The following is a 13,290-nucleotide window of genomic DNA, read 5'->3' on the forward strand; positions in this document are numbered from 1 at the left end:
CGGATCTTATTACGAACATATATATACGATAAAAAAGCAGGCTGATATTTCATGTGTCGTACGTCAAATTTTTTAAGCGTATTAATTGGCTGCGGGATAGAAAAGTTTCTAGAAACCCTCTAATCTATAGCCAATGATGTACGCCCGACAAAGCTTGACGTGCGATACATGAATTATCAGTCTAATAAGAGTAGTAAAATTCGAGAATGATAATATACAGAAAAGGAGAAAAAAGCACAAGAGCAAGTATATATATGTAAGAGAAAGGGAAAGAAAAAGGGAGTGAGGGAGTGAGAAAGTGGGAGAGGGATGGCGCATGCGCGAGGAGGAACGCCGGAACGCGCCGGAGTGGAACTGGAGGGGGAGGGGGGCCCCGACGGTCCGATTCCGGCGTTCCGCTCGCCGCGGCGGCGAGAGACCGGAGAGTGACGAGAGGCGACGGAGACGAGCCAGTCGGTAGCGGCGCGTCTCCCAGGCGCGAGTCGCTGCGATGAGTCGGCACAAGCGCGCACCCGTGACGATGGAGTCCGCGTCGGCGATCCCGGTGTATCTCGTACGCGTGCTCGCGGTGTCCCTCGCGTTCCTGTGGCCGGCGTTGAGCGAGGAGACCAGCCTGACCGGCCGTATGCGGGCGATCAGCGAGGACCTGGACCGGCAGCTCAACGAGATAATGGCCTCGCAGGCGCTCACCTACACGACGGTCAACACCGTCGGGCTGCCCTACAACGCCACCACCAAGTTCAACCCGAAGGGCATGGGCCAGCTGTACAACGTGACGAACATGTTCATCGACCTGGTGCAGAGCAAACAGGCGTATCCGGAGGGTGAGTGACTCTCTCATTTTCGTTGAGTTACCGAGCTTCGCGAGATTCCTCCCCGGGAGACGCGGCGAGACGTCGACGGCGGGGCGGGGGGGGGGAGGGGAGGTTTTGGGGGTTAGGACACGACGTACGTACACGTATACACGGCGCGTCGCGCATTTTCGCCCCGCTGGGCCGAGGCCGAGGGACGGTTACGCCCTGTAACGCCGATAACGCGCCGTGCGCCGCACCGCCGAAAAATGGCCGGTCGCTTGTTGGTAAACAAGACGGCTGTCAAGGCGTCCGCGGATCGTCACGGGGGGGGGGGGGTTGACGACGAACGTTTCGCCGGCGCCGCCTCGCTCGCGCGTTTTCAATTATCGCGATGGATTTGGTCTCGCCGCGCCGCGGGAGCAAAAGGCTTGGAGCGAAAGCGACCCAGCGGACTGTGCGCGTCGATATTGGTATTTTCGCTAGCGAGACGAAAACGCGCCGTATAAGTATACCCGCTCGTTGGCGTCGCGAACGAAGTTGACGAGAGAGTTTTTTTTTATATCGGAGCGGTATACTCAATTTCTCGTGATTGCCCCGGCCCTGAGAGGCCATCGACGAATCGCGAGAGACCGCACTTCGCTAATGAGCTCCAACGCGAACCCACCTTCGGAAGCGACCGCGCGTCCGTCGTGCGTGCGAGGTCGTCGACGAAATTACGCGCGAAGGTCGCCAAATCGAAGCGACACGCGCGATTCGAATCGAGCGATTTGTAGCTCGTACCTAAATTACGATTGTCTTTGAGATGTGTACGAAGAAACGGAATCGCGACGGGAAGAGAGACTGAAATTAATTAATTGAAATTTTTAGATTGCAATATATTGGTGTAATTTAATTTAAAAATGGAGACGATAGGGAGGGAGGGAGGGAGAGAAAGAAAGAGAGAGTCGGAGCTGATTATTTTCTTGGTGACTGTGTGTTCCTTTTTATAATTTTACGGTATAGACTGAAAACACGGAAGTCAATCAGCATTAGCGCTAATCAGTGTCGTATAATCTGACAATAAGATTCCTGTTTCCTTATTACAGCTACATCTGATTGGCAAATTGAATTACGAAGCGAAAAATCATTTTCCCTTCCTCCCGAAATAAGGTAATATTTTCATGTGCCGCTGCTCGCGTTGACGGTATAACAAACACACCTGCAACCCTTTGTTTCATTATTCTGCGCTTATTAAGTGCATCACAATAATTCACCTGCAGGGTAAAAAAAAAGTACGTAGAATTGTATGAATAATAAGTGAAAAAAATCACAATAATGAAAATTTACAACGAGGGTGTATACATTCGTATGGCTTTTTACATTTGCGATTCGCGTGTAATTTTTACGTACCTTTTTTGCAGCGTGCGTATGTTCAGCATTTCCAGCGAGATAAATGGACTTCACGACTACGTTAATCAAAATTCATTAATCCGCGAATCGAGAAAAGAATTTTCGATATTTTACCAATCTCGGTCTGTGATAAAAATGCATCTGTGTTTTAACGTACGGCGTTAGAAAAAAAATCAAGTTTGCATGACTTCTCGTCTTTGACGTCATAATTTAATGCGAGGAAAATGGTAGGAGCCTTAAATGATATAGAACGGAGGGATCGCGCGCGAGAGTTACGATCTGGTATCGCGAATGCGACGATACATGCGGGAGACAATGGCATCGTGTTCCGCAGCGAGAGTTCACGTTCGCGCATTTACAGAATTATTTTTTACAGCGCTTTATATTGCGTTTAACGTTGCGGTCCTCGCGCGTGGGCAATGTTAGAGGAAAAAGAAGTTATCCGCAGAAGTTGGCTACATTCAATTACTTACAATCGTCGCGTTGTCGCGTATAAACGCCGCTGGAGGAAAAATATCGACCGCGCTGTATATTCAATTGACAGACAAAACTCATTGTTCATTCGTTTACGTAAGTTTTTCAGTATTTCTATTGCGAATTTATTTCCGCGAACGAACGGACGCTTTTATCCCCGAATCTCGTCTTTCCGACTCTCGCGTAAATTTATGCGACGTTCCCACGCTCGTCTCTCCCCAATGAAATATTTCTTATAAATCGGATTTAGGTCCGGCAACGAGATTAATATGCATCCGAAGAAAATCGATATCAATTTAGAAGACTTGATATACGCGCGCCCGTTCATGCGCGCCGCTTTTTCGTTCCGATTGAATTTACGCGACGCGTCCTTCTGAACCTCGAAGTGCGATTCACAATGATTATGAATGAAGTATTTGTGACTTTTTTTACATGCAAATTGATGCACAAAGGTCGGCACGGGCCTTCCGCGCGCGATTTGCTCCGGCCAGACGGACGGGCCAGAATTTACTTTGGTATTCAGATTTTAATTTTTTATTGAAATTTGCTTTATCATCATTATTTAAATAAAGTAAAATTTTTGCATACGCACACATACGCTTGGATGTTTAATTTCACTGCATTTTGTCATTAAAAACACGTGAATAGCTTTTACGTTATACGTATCAATTTCAAAGTTACAAACACACACTTTCGTTGTTTCTCGCTTTGTTAATTACGCGGAAAATAATAATTATTATTGCGAAAAATTCAGGAAAAATATTTTTGACGTCGCGTCGGCGAGATCCCGTTTTCGCTCGTTAATAATATCGCCCGAAGATGAAATTACCGATCTGCTTCCGCGGCTTCCGCTCAAAGAAAGGAGCAAAATTGCGGGCCTCGTAATATTTAACGATACGCGAACGCTTTCCACGCGCAGGCCGGTTAAAAACCCCGATAACTCCGTGAACTACGCGGATCATTGACCCCCCCAGGCACAATAACGTAGGAGCGCGTGTATCGCGTCTAGCAGGAAGTTGATAGCGCGAGAGAGCACGTCATCGCGCGTCCGTCCAGAAGCGGGAACTCCGATGATCGCACTCGTGCCATTCGTGCGACAGGTTTCATTGTGCAATGACGATACGCGAAAGTCGGTTGTTTTTAGAAACGTTAAACATTCGATTTTAGAAATAATCAATAATAAGAAATGTTTGCCGAGAGAGAAGCATTTTGACGTTCGCGCACGCAATATCCATGTATTATTATCGAAATTCAAAGAGAATTCGTCGGTCGGTAATCACTCGAGAACTAGCGCCGTTTAAATGAGTTTTGTCCTCTCGCGACGCCTATGTAGTCTCCCGATTTATTTTCAGGACTGCGAAACACTCGGAAGTCTGTTGACCGGGCCTCTTCGTGTGCCGAGTTTCGCTGTTTACGCTTCTGTGTTCTTTCTAATGGTTTAGATAAGATCTCGGAAGCTCTCATGTTTCTAATTCAAACTTCTCGTTGATCGTTTTAGCTCCGATTTATATTTAAGTACATATATATATATATATATATATATATATATATATATATGTATATAACGTAGGATAAAACGGTATTTTTCGAACTGTAAATCCCGATTATGTGCAGATGCTGCGGTAAACGCGTCTAGCTCCGGAGTTCGCGTCGCTCGCGCTTCGATCTCGCGCAACCGCGTCGAGAGTGAACCGGGTAACAATGGAGCAAAGTTTGGACCCGCCACAATATGATCGGCGCTCCGCGACGGTCTAATTTCGTCCGAATTCGCGCGGCGGATTTAACGGCACCGGATGCGGTCGAAACTGGAGACGCGCTCGTGTAACCAGCTCGGATCCGTATATTGTATGTACACCGGGAACGCGCGGGTAGGGAGGAGGGCTCAGGTGATTCCGAATTATTAACTCTGAAACACGACACCGCCGCCACCGCGTGTACGCGGCGTCGTCGTCCGCGGGTGCGAAAATTACGCGACGGCGGAATTGGATTTCGATAGCTGCGAAACGCGCGCGCTCCTACGTCCATGTCCGCTCGCGGTGGCCTGTGACGGTCGTTTTCCTCGGCGATGACGTTGCCCCTTTTTGAAGCTCGTGCCGGCGGATCCGCGCGAGTCGAGTAACGGCACCTTAACAGTACGGATTATTCCGAACGCCCAGCTGACGCTTGCTTCTTTTATCGCTTCACTAAGCGCTCGACGACGATCGACGAGAAGCGGAACTGACGATATATTATCGAGTCAAGATGAGTTGCATACGATCCGGCGATTCGACGTCGCGTTTAACGTTTAATCTCGGCTGCAATTTTTTGTTATTTGCCATTCCGTATTATCGCCACACGTAATTGTCATTAATATTTATTAATATCGCGTCATTTAATATCTCAGCATTTCGAGAGGGGAAGATATCATCTAAATTTTATAGAATTTTTAATTATCGGCCGTGCTTCATTCTAATGTCACTATGCCTATAGCGTCTGTTACACAGACGCATTCGATGAATACTCCTCCGCGTAGTTTCGCAGCCTCGAAATAGGATGCCTGTCTCTCTTTATTATTAGCCTCCGATTGCATGTAACAGACTTGTTGACGTATATAGCGGCGATCGATGATCTTTTGTTGCGTTAGCAGTTTAATCGGACGTATACGATACTACGATACTTCATTACTAGATTGGAATGAAATTGAAATCGATATTTTCAGCGATGATTTATCGCATGCACGAATGCGAAGATAGTAACAGGATATAAGATTTTTTACAAGCGATATTGATCGAACAATGCTTGAGTGATGATCTGGCGTTTAATAGTTGCATATAGTCACTCGAGGACGCGTAATAAAAAAAGAAATCCTACTACAAAGCTGTCGAGTGGCGCATTAACATCCGCATCGCACGCGGTACTTAAAATTTAATGTGTCACAATGTTATCGACGAATATATTGAGATTTGCGGACGCGATAGGAAAAAAAATACGCGTCTTTTCACGATTGAATAACCCATCGAGCGATTGATTCGCGGGTCGGCCGAAACCTCGTTAAGACGACACACGCGTCGTTTATAGCGTTCGGATTAATTTCCCGTTTGGCGACGGATGATTTACGGTGTCGGGGAAGGTCTCGTTCCGGCGCAGTCGACGGTCGATATTATTTTATTAGCGCTTTCCGCGAAAAAAAAAGCGTCGTATGCACGCCCCGTTTAGAGCCCCGTCAACTGTCGACAACCCCGATGACTATATATCGATCTCGTCGCCTGATTCTCGTCGCACAAAGGCCGCCGTCCGTTTCCTCTCCCGGATAGAGAGGCGAGCTGATTCGAGTGAGAGAGAGAGAGAGAGAGAGAGAGAGAGAGAGAGAGAGAGAGAGAGAGAGAGAGAGAGAGAAGTGTCGAGCACACAAAGCGGAGACGGCGGAGACATTCGCGACTCGAGGGTGTCCTTGTGCATTAATCTTTCGTTCGACGGAATTACCTAGCTCAGCTCGCTCCCTCTCATTCTTCCAGGACAGTCCGCGTGACACGTCGCCCCTCGACATACAATTTCGGATTGAATTACGGATTTATTATCAATATTCCCTCGCACGTTCGCTGCGTACGTCGAAATGCATTCGCGCGATATTATATCACACGAGTCTCTCAGTGAAATAAACGGCTGTCTGCCAGGTATTATAGGATTAGCGTGATTAACTATTACTAATTACTTGGAATTTATGTACATACATATAAGGCGCGTGACGAATGAAGATACGGGTCGCGCGTGAAAAAGGAAGCTGGAGATTTCTCAAAAGAGAGGGAGGCAAAGTATTGCGTCATGGAAAGTGGTATCGTTTTAACCTGCCACGAGGAAATCTTGTAAATAATCGAATGCACGCATACAAATATTTATTATTTAACGTTATATATGTATATACAGTATTATTACAATGTGATGAGAAAAGCATTTTTCGGCATTTGAAATCGCCATTTTTTTCAATAAGCAACGATGACGCGCGAAGATATGAGTAGATAATAAAATAAAACGTATATATAGGAAATGCGATTGTGCGATTGTGCGATTGTGCGTTGTACGTTCGCACGGATGATTGATATCCAATCTTTTGTCGAGATATAAAAATATAAAATTTCGTATAAAATTCCAGATAGCGATTAATAACATATATGTATATTTGTTTTGCTTATACATCGGCAAGAATTAGGTCGTAGGATTTTACTTCTGTGTCATATTTCACCAATAACTCCTTTATCACCGAAAATCGTTCTCTCTTTTGTAAATGAGAGCTGAGATGTGTCTATTCTATTGCGAGCGGCGATAAAGCGATGAACGCGAAAATTCGGAACCGTCATCCCAGTCGCCGAAACTTGGCTTATCACTTTTCGCCTCGTCAAACCATTACCATGACGCGTGTTCGAATAATGACATTGTTCGAGATTAACTATGGCGGAAACGTTTGTATTCGCGCTGAAAGGATTTCCAACGGCGAAAACATTCCCAAAGAAGCGAATGTTCGTCACTGTGCAAATACATCGTGAGAAGGGCGACATTCGCAAGTTCATTCATGCAAATTCATTCCATGTAGAACAACCCGGACTTATCGAGCGCTCTTTTTAGCCTTAGGAGCATGCACGCCTGTGTGTGTGTGTGTATGTATGAAGCGACACGACGCTGCTTTTGAAATGCACCGCGTTTTATCGTTTACACTGTAAACGTACGTTTCGCACGGTTTCTAAATGCTCCAGTAAGTTTACCGTAAAACGTGACTGCCGCTACGCTCCGAGCTGCTTCGACAAACAGCCAAGAACGAAACATCGTTGTTCGGCAAACAATACGATAAGGATTTTAGGAACGCGAGCAGTATTCTCGACTGTAAGATGTTTAATCATATACGCATACACATTTTGGACGATCAAATATTCTTGTCCCCAATATTCAGATCGATTGTTTATCTCGTTGTTTATCTATTATTTATAAAAAAAACCGCACGCAATAAAAATAACGGCACATTTTGAGGATAAAGCATTATTTTATCAATATATCTGGGAAATTTTGTACGTTTCCGCGTTCTTACGTCGATTACTCATTTATTTCTCGAGAGGATTCAGAAACCTACTCGACGTAACTCCATACATAGGATTTGTTCTTCCCCTTTTCGCATTGCCCAATCAGATGATTCGTTTTGTAATGGAACATATGGTGCAATAATTGCGGCAATAATGGGACACGCGCGGGTATTAAGTGCGTCGATCTCGTCGACACGTGCAGGTTGAACAGAGGTAGAATTGAGGAAGCCAGGGCAGCCTTTTATTTTCGATCGTATATTAAACCGGTTTTTTCTAACTAAATTCTCAGTGGAAGGAAACGGCGAGGCTAGGGGTCTGTTTTCTATTGCTGAACTGGCTTAATTTTTTTTACTCCACATTGGAAGGAAATAGATACACTCTGAACTAGTGCAGCCAGTTCAGCAATAGAAAACAGACCCTAGGATTCGTGACCGAAAGAAAACGCGGCAAACCTCCGGAATATTCTTCGTGAACATGCGAAATTACGCCGCCGTGGTTTGCCGCGGTCCCTTTCCCTTTCTGCTTCGTCGTCGTCGGCGCAACTCGTAGGTCGCGCACCTGAATTCGCGGACACGCACTGGTGCGCGCATCCGTCGATACAAACGTCGGCGCAACGACACGCGCAGAAAGGTCCGTCTGGAGACGGCGGAGAACAAAAGCCTCGTAAATCTCGGACATTAGACATGCACGCCGCTCCGCTCGCGTATCGCACCGGTTTTACGATACCCCGCGAGAACACAATGAGGCGATATAACGCCGCGTTGCGCCACGTTACTGGCAATTAATGATTTATTTGCATCAAACGCTGGTCGCATTAAGGAAATTTACTGGGGGGGGGGGAGGTGATGTATCGCAGTTTCCAAATGCAGAACCCGTGTGATTCAGTCTTTGATTTACTGCACATCTTCTAAACATCGTATCTGTCAGGCAGGTTTTACAGACGCAGAACGCGTCACATCTGCAACGTGTGTTGATTAAACATAGATAAAGATATATATGTGGAACTATATCATCAAGTAAAATGCAATCGCGATACAATTCCATGACGAATACGGCAATGCGACTATGATAATACCATCGGACGAGAGATAAGATATCAGCCGGAATCGTTCATCGCTCAAAATTCATCGCGCCTTGCGCATTTGCGGTAATCTCTCTCTCTCTCTCTCTCTCTCTCTCGCAGTGCACTCAACGCGCTACGTGTTCGGCTAATGTTTCTCCTCGATGGCGCTAAATGCGGCCACAGATATTGCCGAGAGAAAATTTCTGTCCCGTTCAACTAATGTCGCTGGAGATGAGATACAATCTTCTCTCCATGAAGAAAAGCATAAAGAGACCCTTCTGCGCATCCATATCGTGCCTATAATTGATAGCACACGGATGATCAATCAAACTTATCTGCTTCTTAAACATCCGTATCTCAACGGATTGGAAATTAATTCAGTTCTGGGTCGAGGAGATGCGACGAGGGTCGTCGCGTGCGCGTAAAAATGGGACGCGAGACTCGCGAGTCCGCATCAGCTGCGCGAAAATCGGGGATTTAATTTCCGGGAACGCGAGTATGCAACACAGGGCGGAAGTATTAAAGCCCGACCCCCCCGAAACATGCCAGAATAACGCGAAGCGTATCGGTACCACACACGCTTCGCTTCATCGGACGATGCTTGCGTTTTTTTCCAACCGGCAATTTACGCGTGTCCGATATTCCGACGAAATTGCGACTTGTAACAACGCGAACGAGCGCCGCAACAGCAGAGGCCGGACGGAAACTGCGTTAATGTACGAGCTGTTGAAAACCAAAACGGTTTGCGCCGCAAATTCGCGTTTTGTATCGATTGTCGAGAAGATGCCACATCTATTCTTTCTTTTTCTTCCTTTCTCAAAACGTTCATTCGTTAACGTTTCATTAATTGCAGAGCTAAAAGTTTAATTATTCAATAAGATACTTTTGAATTTCTCTCGAGACGAGTTGAAAGAAACGTCTGATGTGGCAAATAAGATGGCAGATTTTGAAATAAATATTTGAATCGATACAATTTCGGTAATTTCAATTTTCGATGTAAATACATATACGAAAAAAAGCTTTATGTATATAAACGCCACGTCCTATTTATTCGTGAATAAGCATATATCTCTCTCTCTAAAGATCGCGGTTATCGCATGGCATGCATTCGGTATCGAAATATAAATTAAATATAAACTATATACATTTAAATATAATTTCAGTGAAATTAGAACATTGCACCATTATCAGTTTCCATTTTAAAAATGCGAAAAATAAAGTTTTTTTTACGGAACATTCGTGGAGGACATGAGAGAGAACATTTTACAGACATTATTTATTTCGGTTTATCTCTCGATTGTTTTATTGCCGTGCCGGGTGCAGCAAATTATCGCGAATTACATGAAGATCGATTGATCACCGTCTGGACACGTGCAATCGAAGGACACTTTTATGCGAAAAACGAAAATATACGGGCGAGCTGTCTTCTAAAATTACGACCTGCTATAAATTCCTTAATATTTTGACGGATTCAATTTCGCGTGTGTCACATTGTCGCGAAATGTTCTAAAAGGAGAATGGAGTGGAATGTCGAGCAAACGTTGACGTTTACTCTGTCAAATACTCTGTGAAATTCCATCCTCGAATAACGAATGTAATCGTAAATTAACAAATAACCAAATATATAATCAATTAATTTGGATATAATTCTTCTAATTTTAGATGAGCTATAAGAATTGCTTCGGGAGGTAAGGAAAAACATTTAATCTCGTCGTCTATTAATATCGCTTAAATGATGACTTTTGTGTGTGTCGAAATTTAAGTCTCTTTTAAATAAAACTCGCGGTAACATAGAAAGAACTATGATTTTTATAAATGATCGTTAAATGTGACCTTGCGCTACACGGTGAATACACCTGAACGCTTTCTACAAAATGCACAGAAACCGTTGCGGTCGAAGGATTCGCCGGCCTTCTCTTCAACGTATATTAATTAGCTTTTAGATATAAATCTCGCCGGCCTATTCGATATACAGATTCGGTTTCCAGGTCAAGCACAAGTACAAAACGAGTCGTAAGGCCTGATTCCCCTGCGATACCAATCTTATCACGTATGTCGCGCGGTATTAAGATATTATAATTGTAATTTGGTCAATGAACAGTTAAACAGATGCCACAAGATATACTTCCGGCGTCGAGTTGCTCGGTTTGAAAAATGAGAATGTTAATGCATTCGTTATCGCATTATCGCGACCCTCAAAACAACAACGCTCACGGTTAATGACTCGAGAAAACATTGTCCTTCGCTGATTTGTCCCTTTCACTTTTACTACACGTGTCTGGATGAGCACCTATCTTTTCATTTACGGGCTAGCGAATCGGTATACGACCATTTTATACATTGTAGCGTCTCTATTAACGGGGCAAAGCCCTGTTCCAGCAATCCATGCAAAGGGAGCGGTTGTTATCTGAGTTTATTTTGCGATTAATACGTGAATTAATGTATGGTGTAAATAAAAATTGTTTAAGCTTCTCTTAAGCTTTCTTAAAATTTTTAATGCATCCCTGGAGCCCGACAGCGACATATATTTCACGTCTGTAAGAATAAAGTCCTGGTAAGCGCTCGCGAGTAAAAGGATCAAAGCTGTATAGGATTCGCAATATTTGTCACTGTGCAACGGAAGATCGAAGGACCGACGCGTGTAGAAGACGAAGAAAGAAACACGCGCGCACGTGTCGATGAGAAGGGAAGCCGAAAGGGCATGGGGGATCGAGTAAAAGCGTAAAGGAGCGTATTATATAAATCGGTGCGCAAGGAGCAACGGCAGCGACATTATTCTCGTTTTACTGAAAACACCATCGATCTGTTCTATTTTCGTAGAAGCCGCAACACACACGTATGCAACACGAGCCGTGAACGCGCCCGCGCGTGCGACAGGCGAGACGTATAAACGCAACGAGCGATGTATCAACTTGTCGGAAAGGTACGCCGCGCCGTGCCGGAATTTACGGAAATACTCATTTCCGTCGTCTACCTGGCACCCGCGATGATTCTGTTATTCAGATTTCTGGCTGGTAGGAGGAAGAGACGGGGAATAACACAACGAACGAGGACGCGCGCAGTGTGGCGGATTGAAAATCGAGCCGCGGATGTGTAATTCACACCGCGCATCTTTAGAAAATCTTGGGCCCGACGATCGAAACGCGCGATGCGACACGCGAACGACATATCCGGCGTTGTTGGTTCGCACGCTGAAATCTTTTATTTATTTATTTATTTTTTTTTTTTTATCGCCGATCCCCCGTGTCCAGGATTGCGTCTTGCAGATCGAGAAGCATGACACGTGTTTCACAGGTGCTCGCAAAGATGAGTTTCTCGATGTGGGAGCGGCACGTATACGTGTCATCTCCATCCTCCATAGTATTGCCACCACGTGGCAATTTAGAGCGAGGGGGCAAGGAGGGAGAGATTGGATATATATAGGGACAGATACAAACACATGCAGAGCGCGCGCGCGTAGAATCTCGGCTGGAAAGTTCAACGCGCCGCGCTTAAAGCCGTTCGGCTGAACGGGCGCACAAGGCGAAAACGTTTCTTTCGAACCCCTATATAGATACCGGGTACGTAAAACCCTCACATACCGGGTGGTCCGGTGGATATCGATAGATTCTTTTCGACTGGAGTGACGCGCGTATCCTGCCGCATTTCACTTGCAAATGTATCCTATGTATTCTTCTCGATTCTGTGTCCGAATAAATGAGCACGTTGTTATACCTGCTCGGGAGAAAGGATAATCTTTCGCTGACATCGTTCTACGTTGTTTCGACACAACCGCACTATCAACGCTCCGCGCCGTGCAGACTAGCCTGTTCCTCGTATTCCTCAGTATTCCCCATGCACGCGTTTTCCGCTTAGATCGCACGCTCACGCATACTGGCGCGTGAGTCATGCGATGGCAGTAGCCCCAATGGCTGTACGCTAATGACTTTTAGCATTCCGACTTGTGCGAAATATACCAGTGCAATCTATTTTGTAATAAACATAAATATGTTCTTTCACAACGTGTATATTATCGTACATGTATCTTATTGTTTTTATCGCGTTATCGATACATTAAACGACATATCAATTATACCTAAGTGAGTCATATAACTGAGACGGGTTTTAGCTTTTGTTTTGCTCAAGATAAAAAAGATAGAGAAAAGATATGAATGATAAAGTTTGTTTTCTTATGGACTTCCTATGCATCGGAAGAAGAATTGTTCGTATGTTGAATGAAATTGTATCATATGTTTCGAGATATTTCATACTTTATGTTAAAATATATTAGAAATAAATATTTCGTTAACTTGATTTCTTTTGATAAACTTATCTTAATATTTTCGCGCAGAATTTTGTAACAATTGATTTATAAAAAAATTCTATTTTTTGTTTAAGTGCAATTACCAATACATTTTCTCAGTATATTCTTGAATTTATGAAAAGAATTAATTCGTAAGACAAATAAAGCAAATTGTACCATTTAATCTTTTCCTGCGTTATTTTGCTTTTTCTGTCTTCGACGAAGTAAGACGAACTACGT

The 13,290-nt window shown here is 44.5% G+C and overlaps 1 protein-coding gene across 4 annotated transcripts in view; it reads left to right on the plus strand.

The window, feature by feature from the left end:
• Positions 1-421: 421 nt before the first annotated feature.
• The window catches only part of LOC143896267 (prominin-like protein), a 39,942-nt gene continuing 27,073 nt past the window's right edge, over positions 422-13,290 (plus strand). For all 4 annotated transcript variants that reach the window (XR_013256601.1, XM_077403995.1, XM_077403997.1 and 1 more), the window contains exon 1: positions 422-824. Coding sequence is in view for 3 of the 4 variants with exons in the window: in XM_077403995.1 (XP_077260121.1) it covers positions 491-824 (334 nt within the window). In the remaining variant the exon portion in view is untranslated. The remainder of the gene's footprint in view (positions 825-13,290) is intronic.

This window comes from Temnothorax americanus, unplaced genomic scaffold (assembly GCF_048541705.1).
Source record: "Temnothorax americanus isolate GAGA-0224 unplaced genomic scaffold, ASM4854170v1 Scaffold18, whole genome shotgun sequence".
Taxonomy (NCBI): Eukaryota; Metazoa; Arthropoda; class Insecta; order Hymenoptera; family Formicidae; genus Temnothorax; species Temnothorax americanus.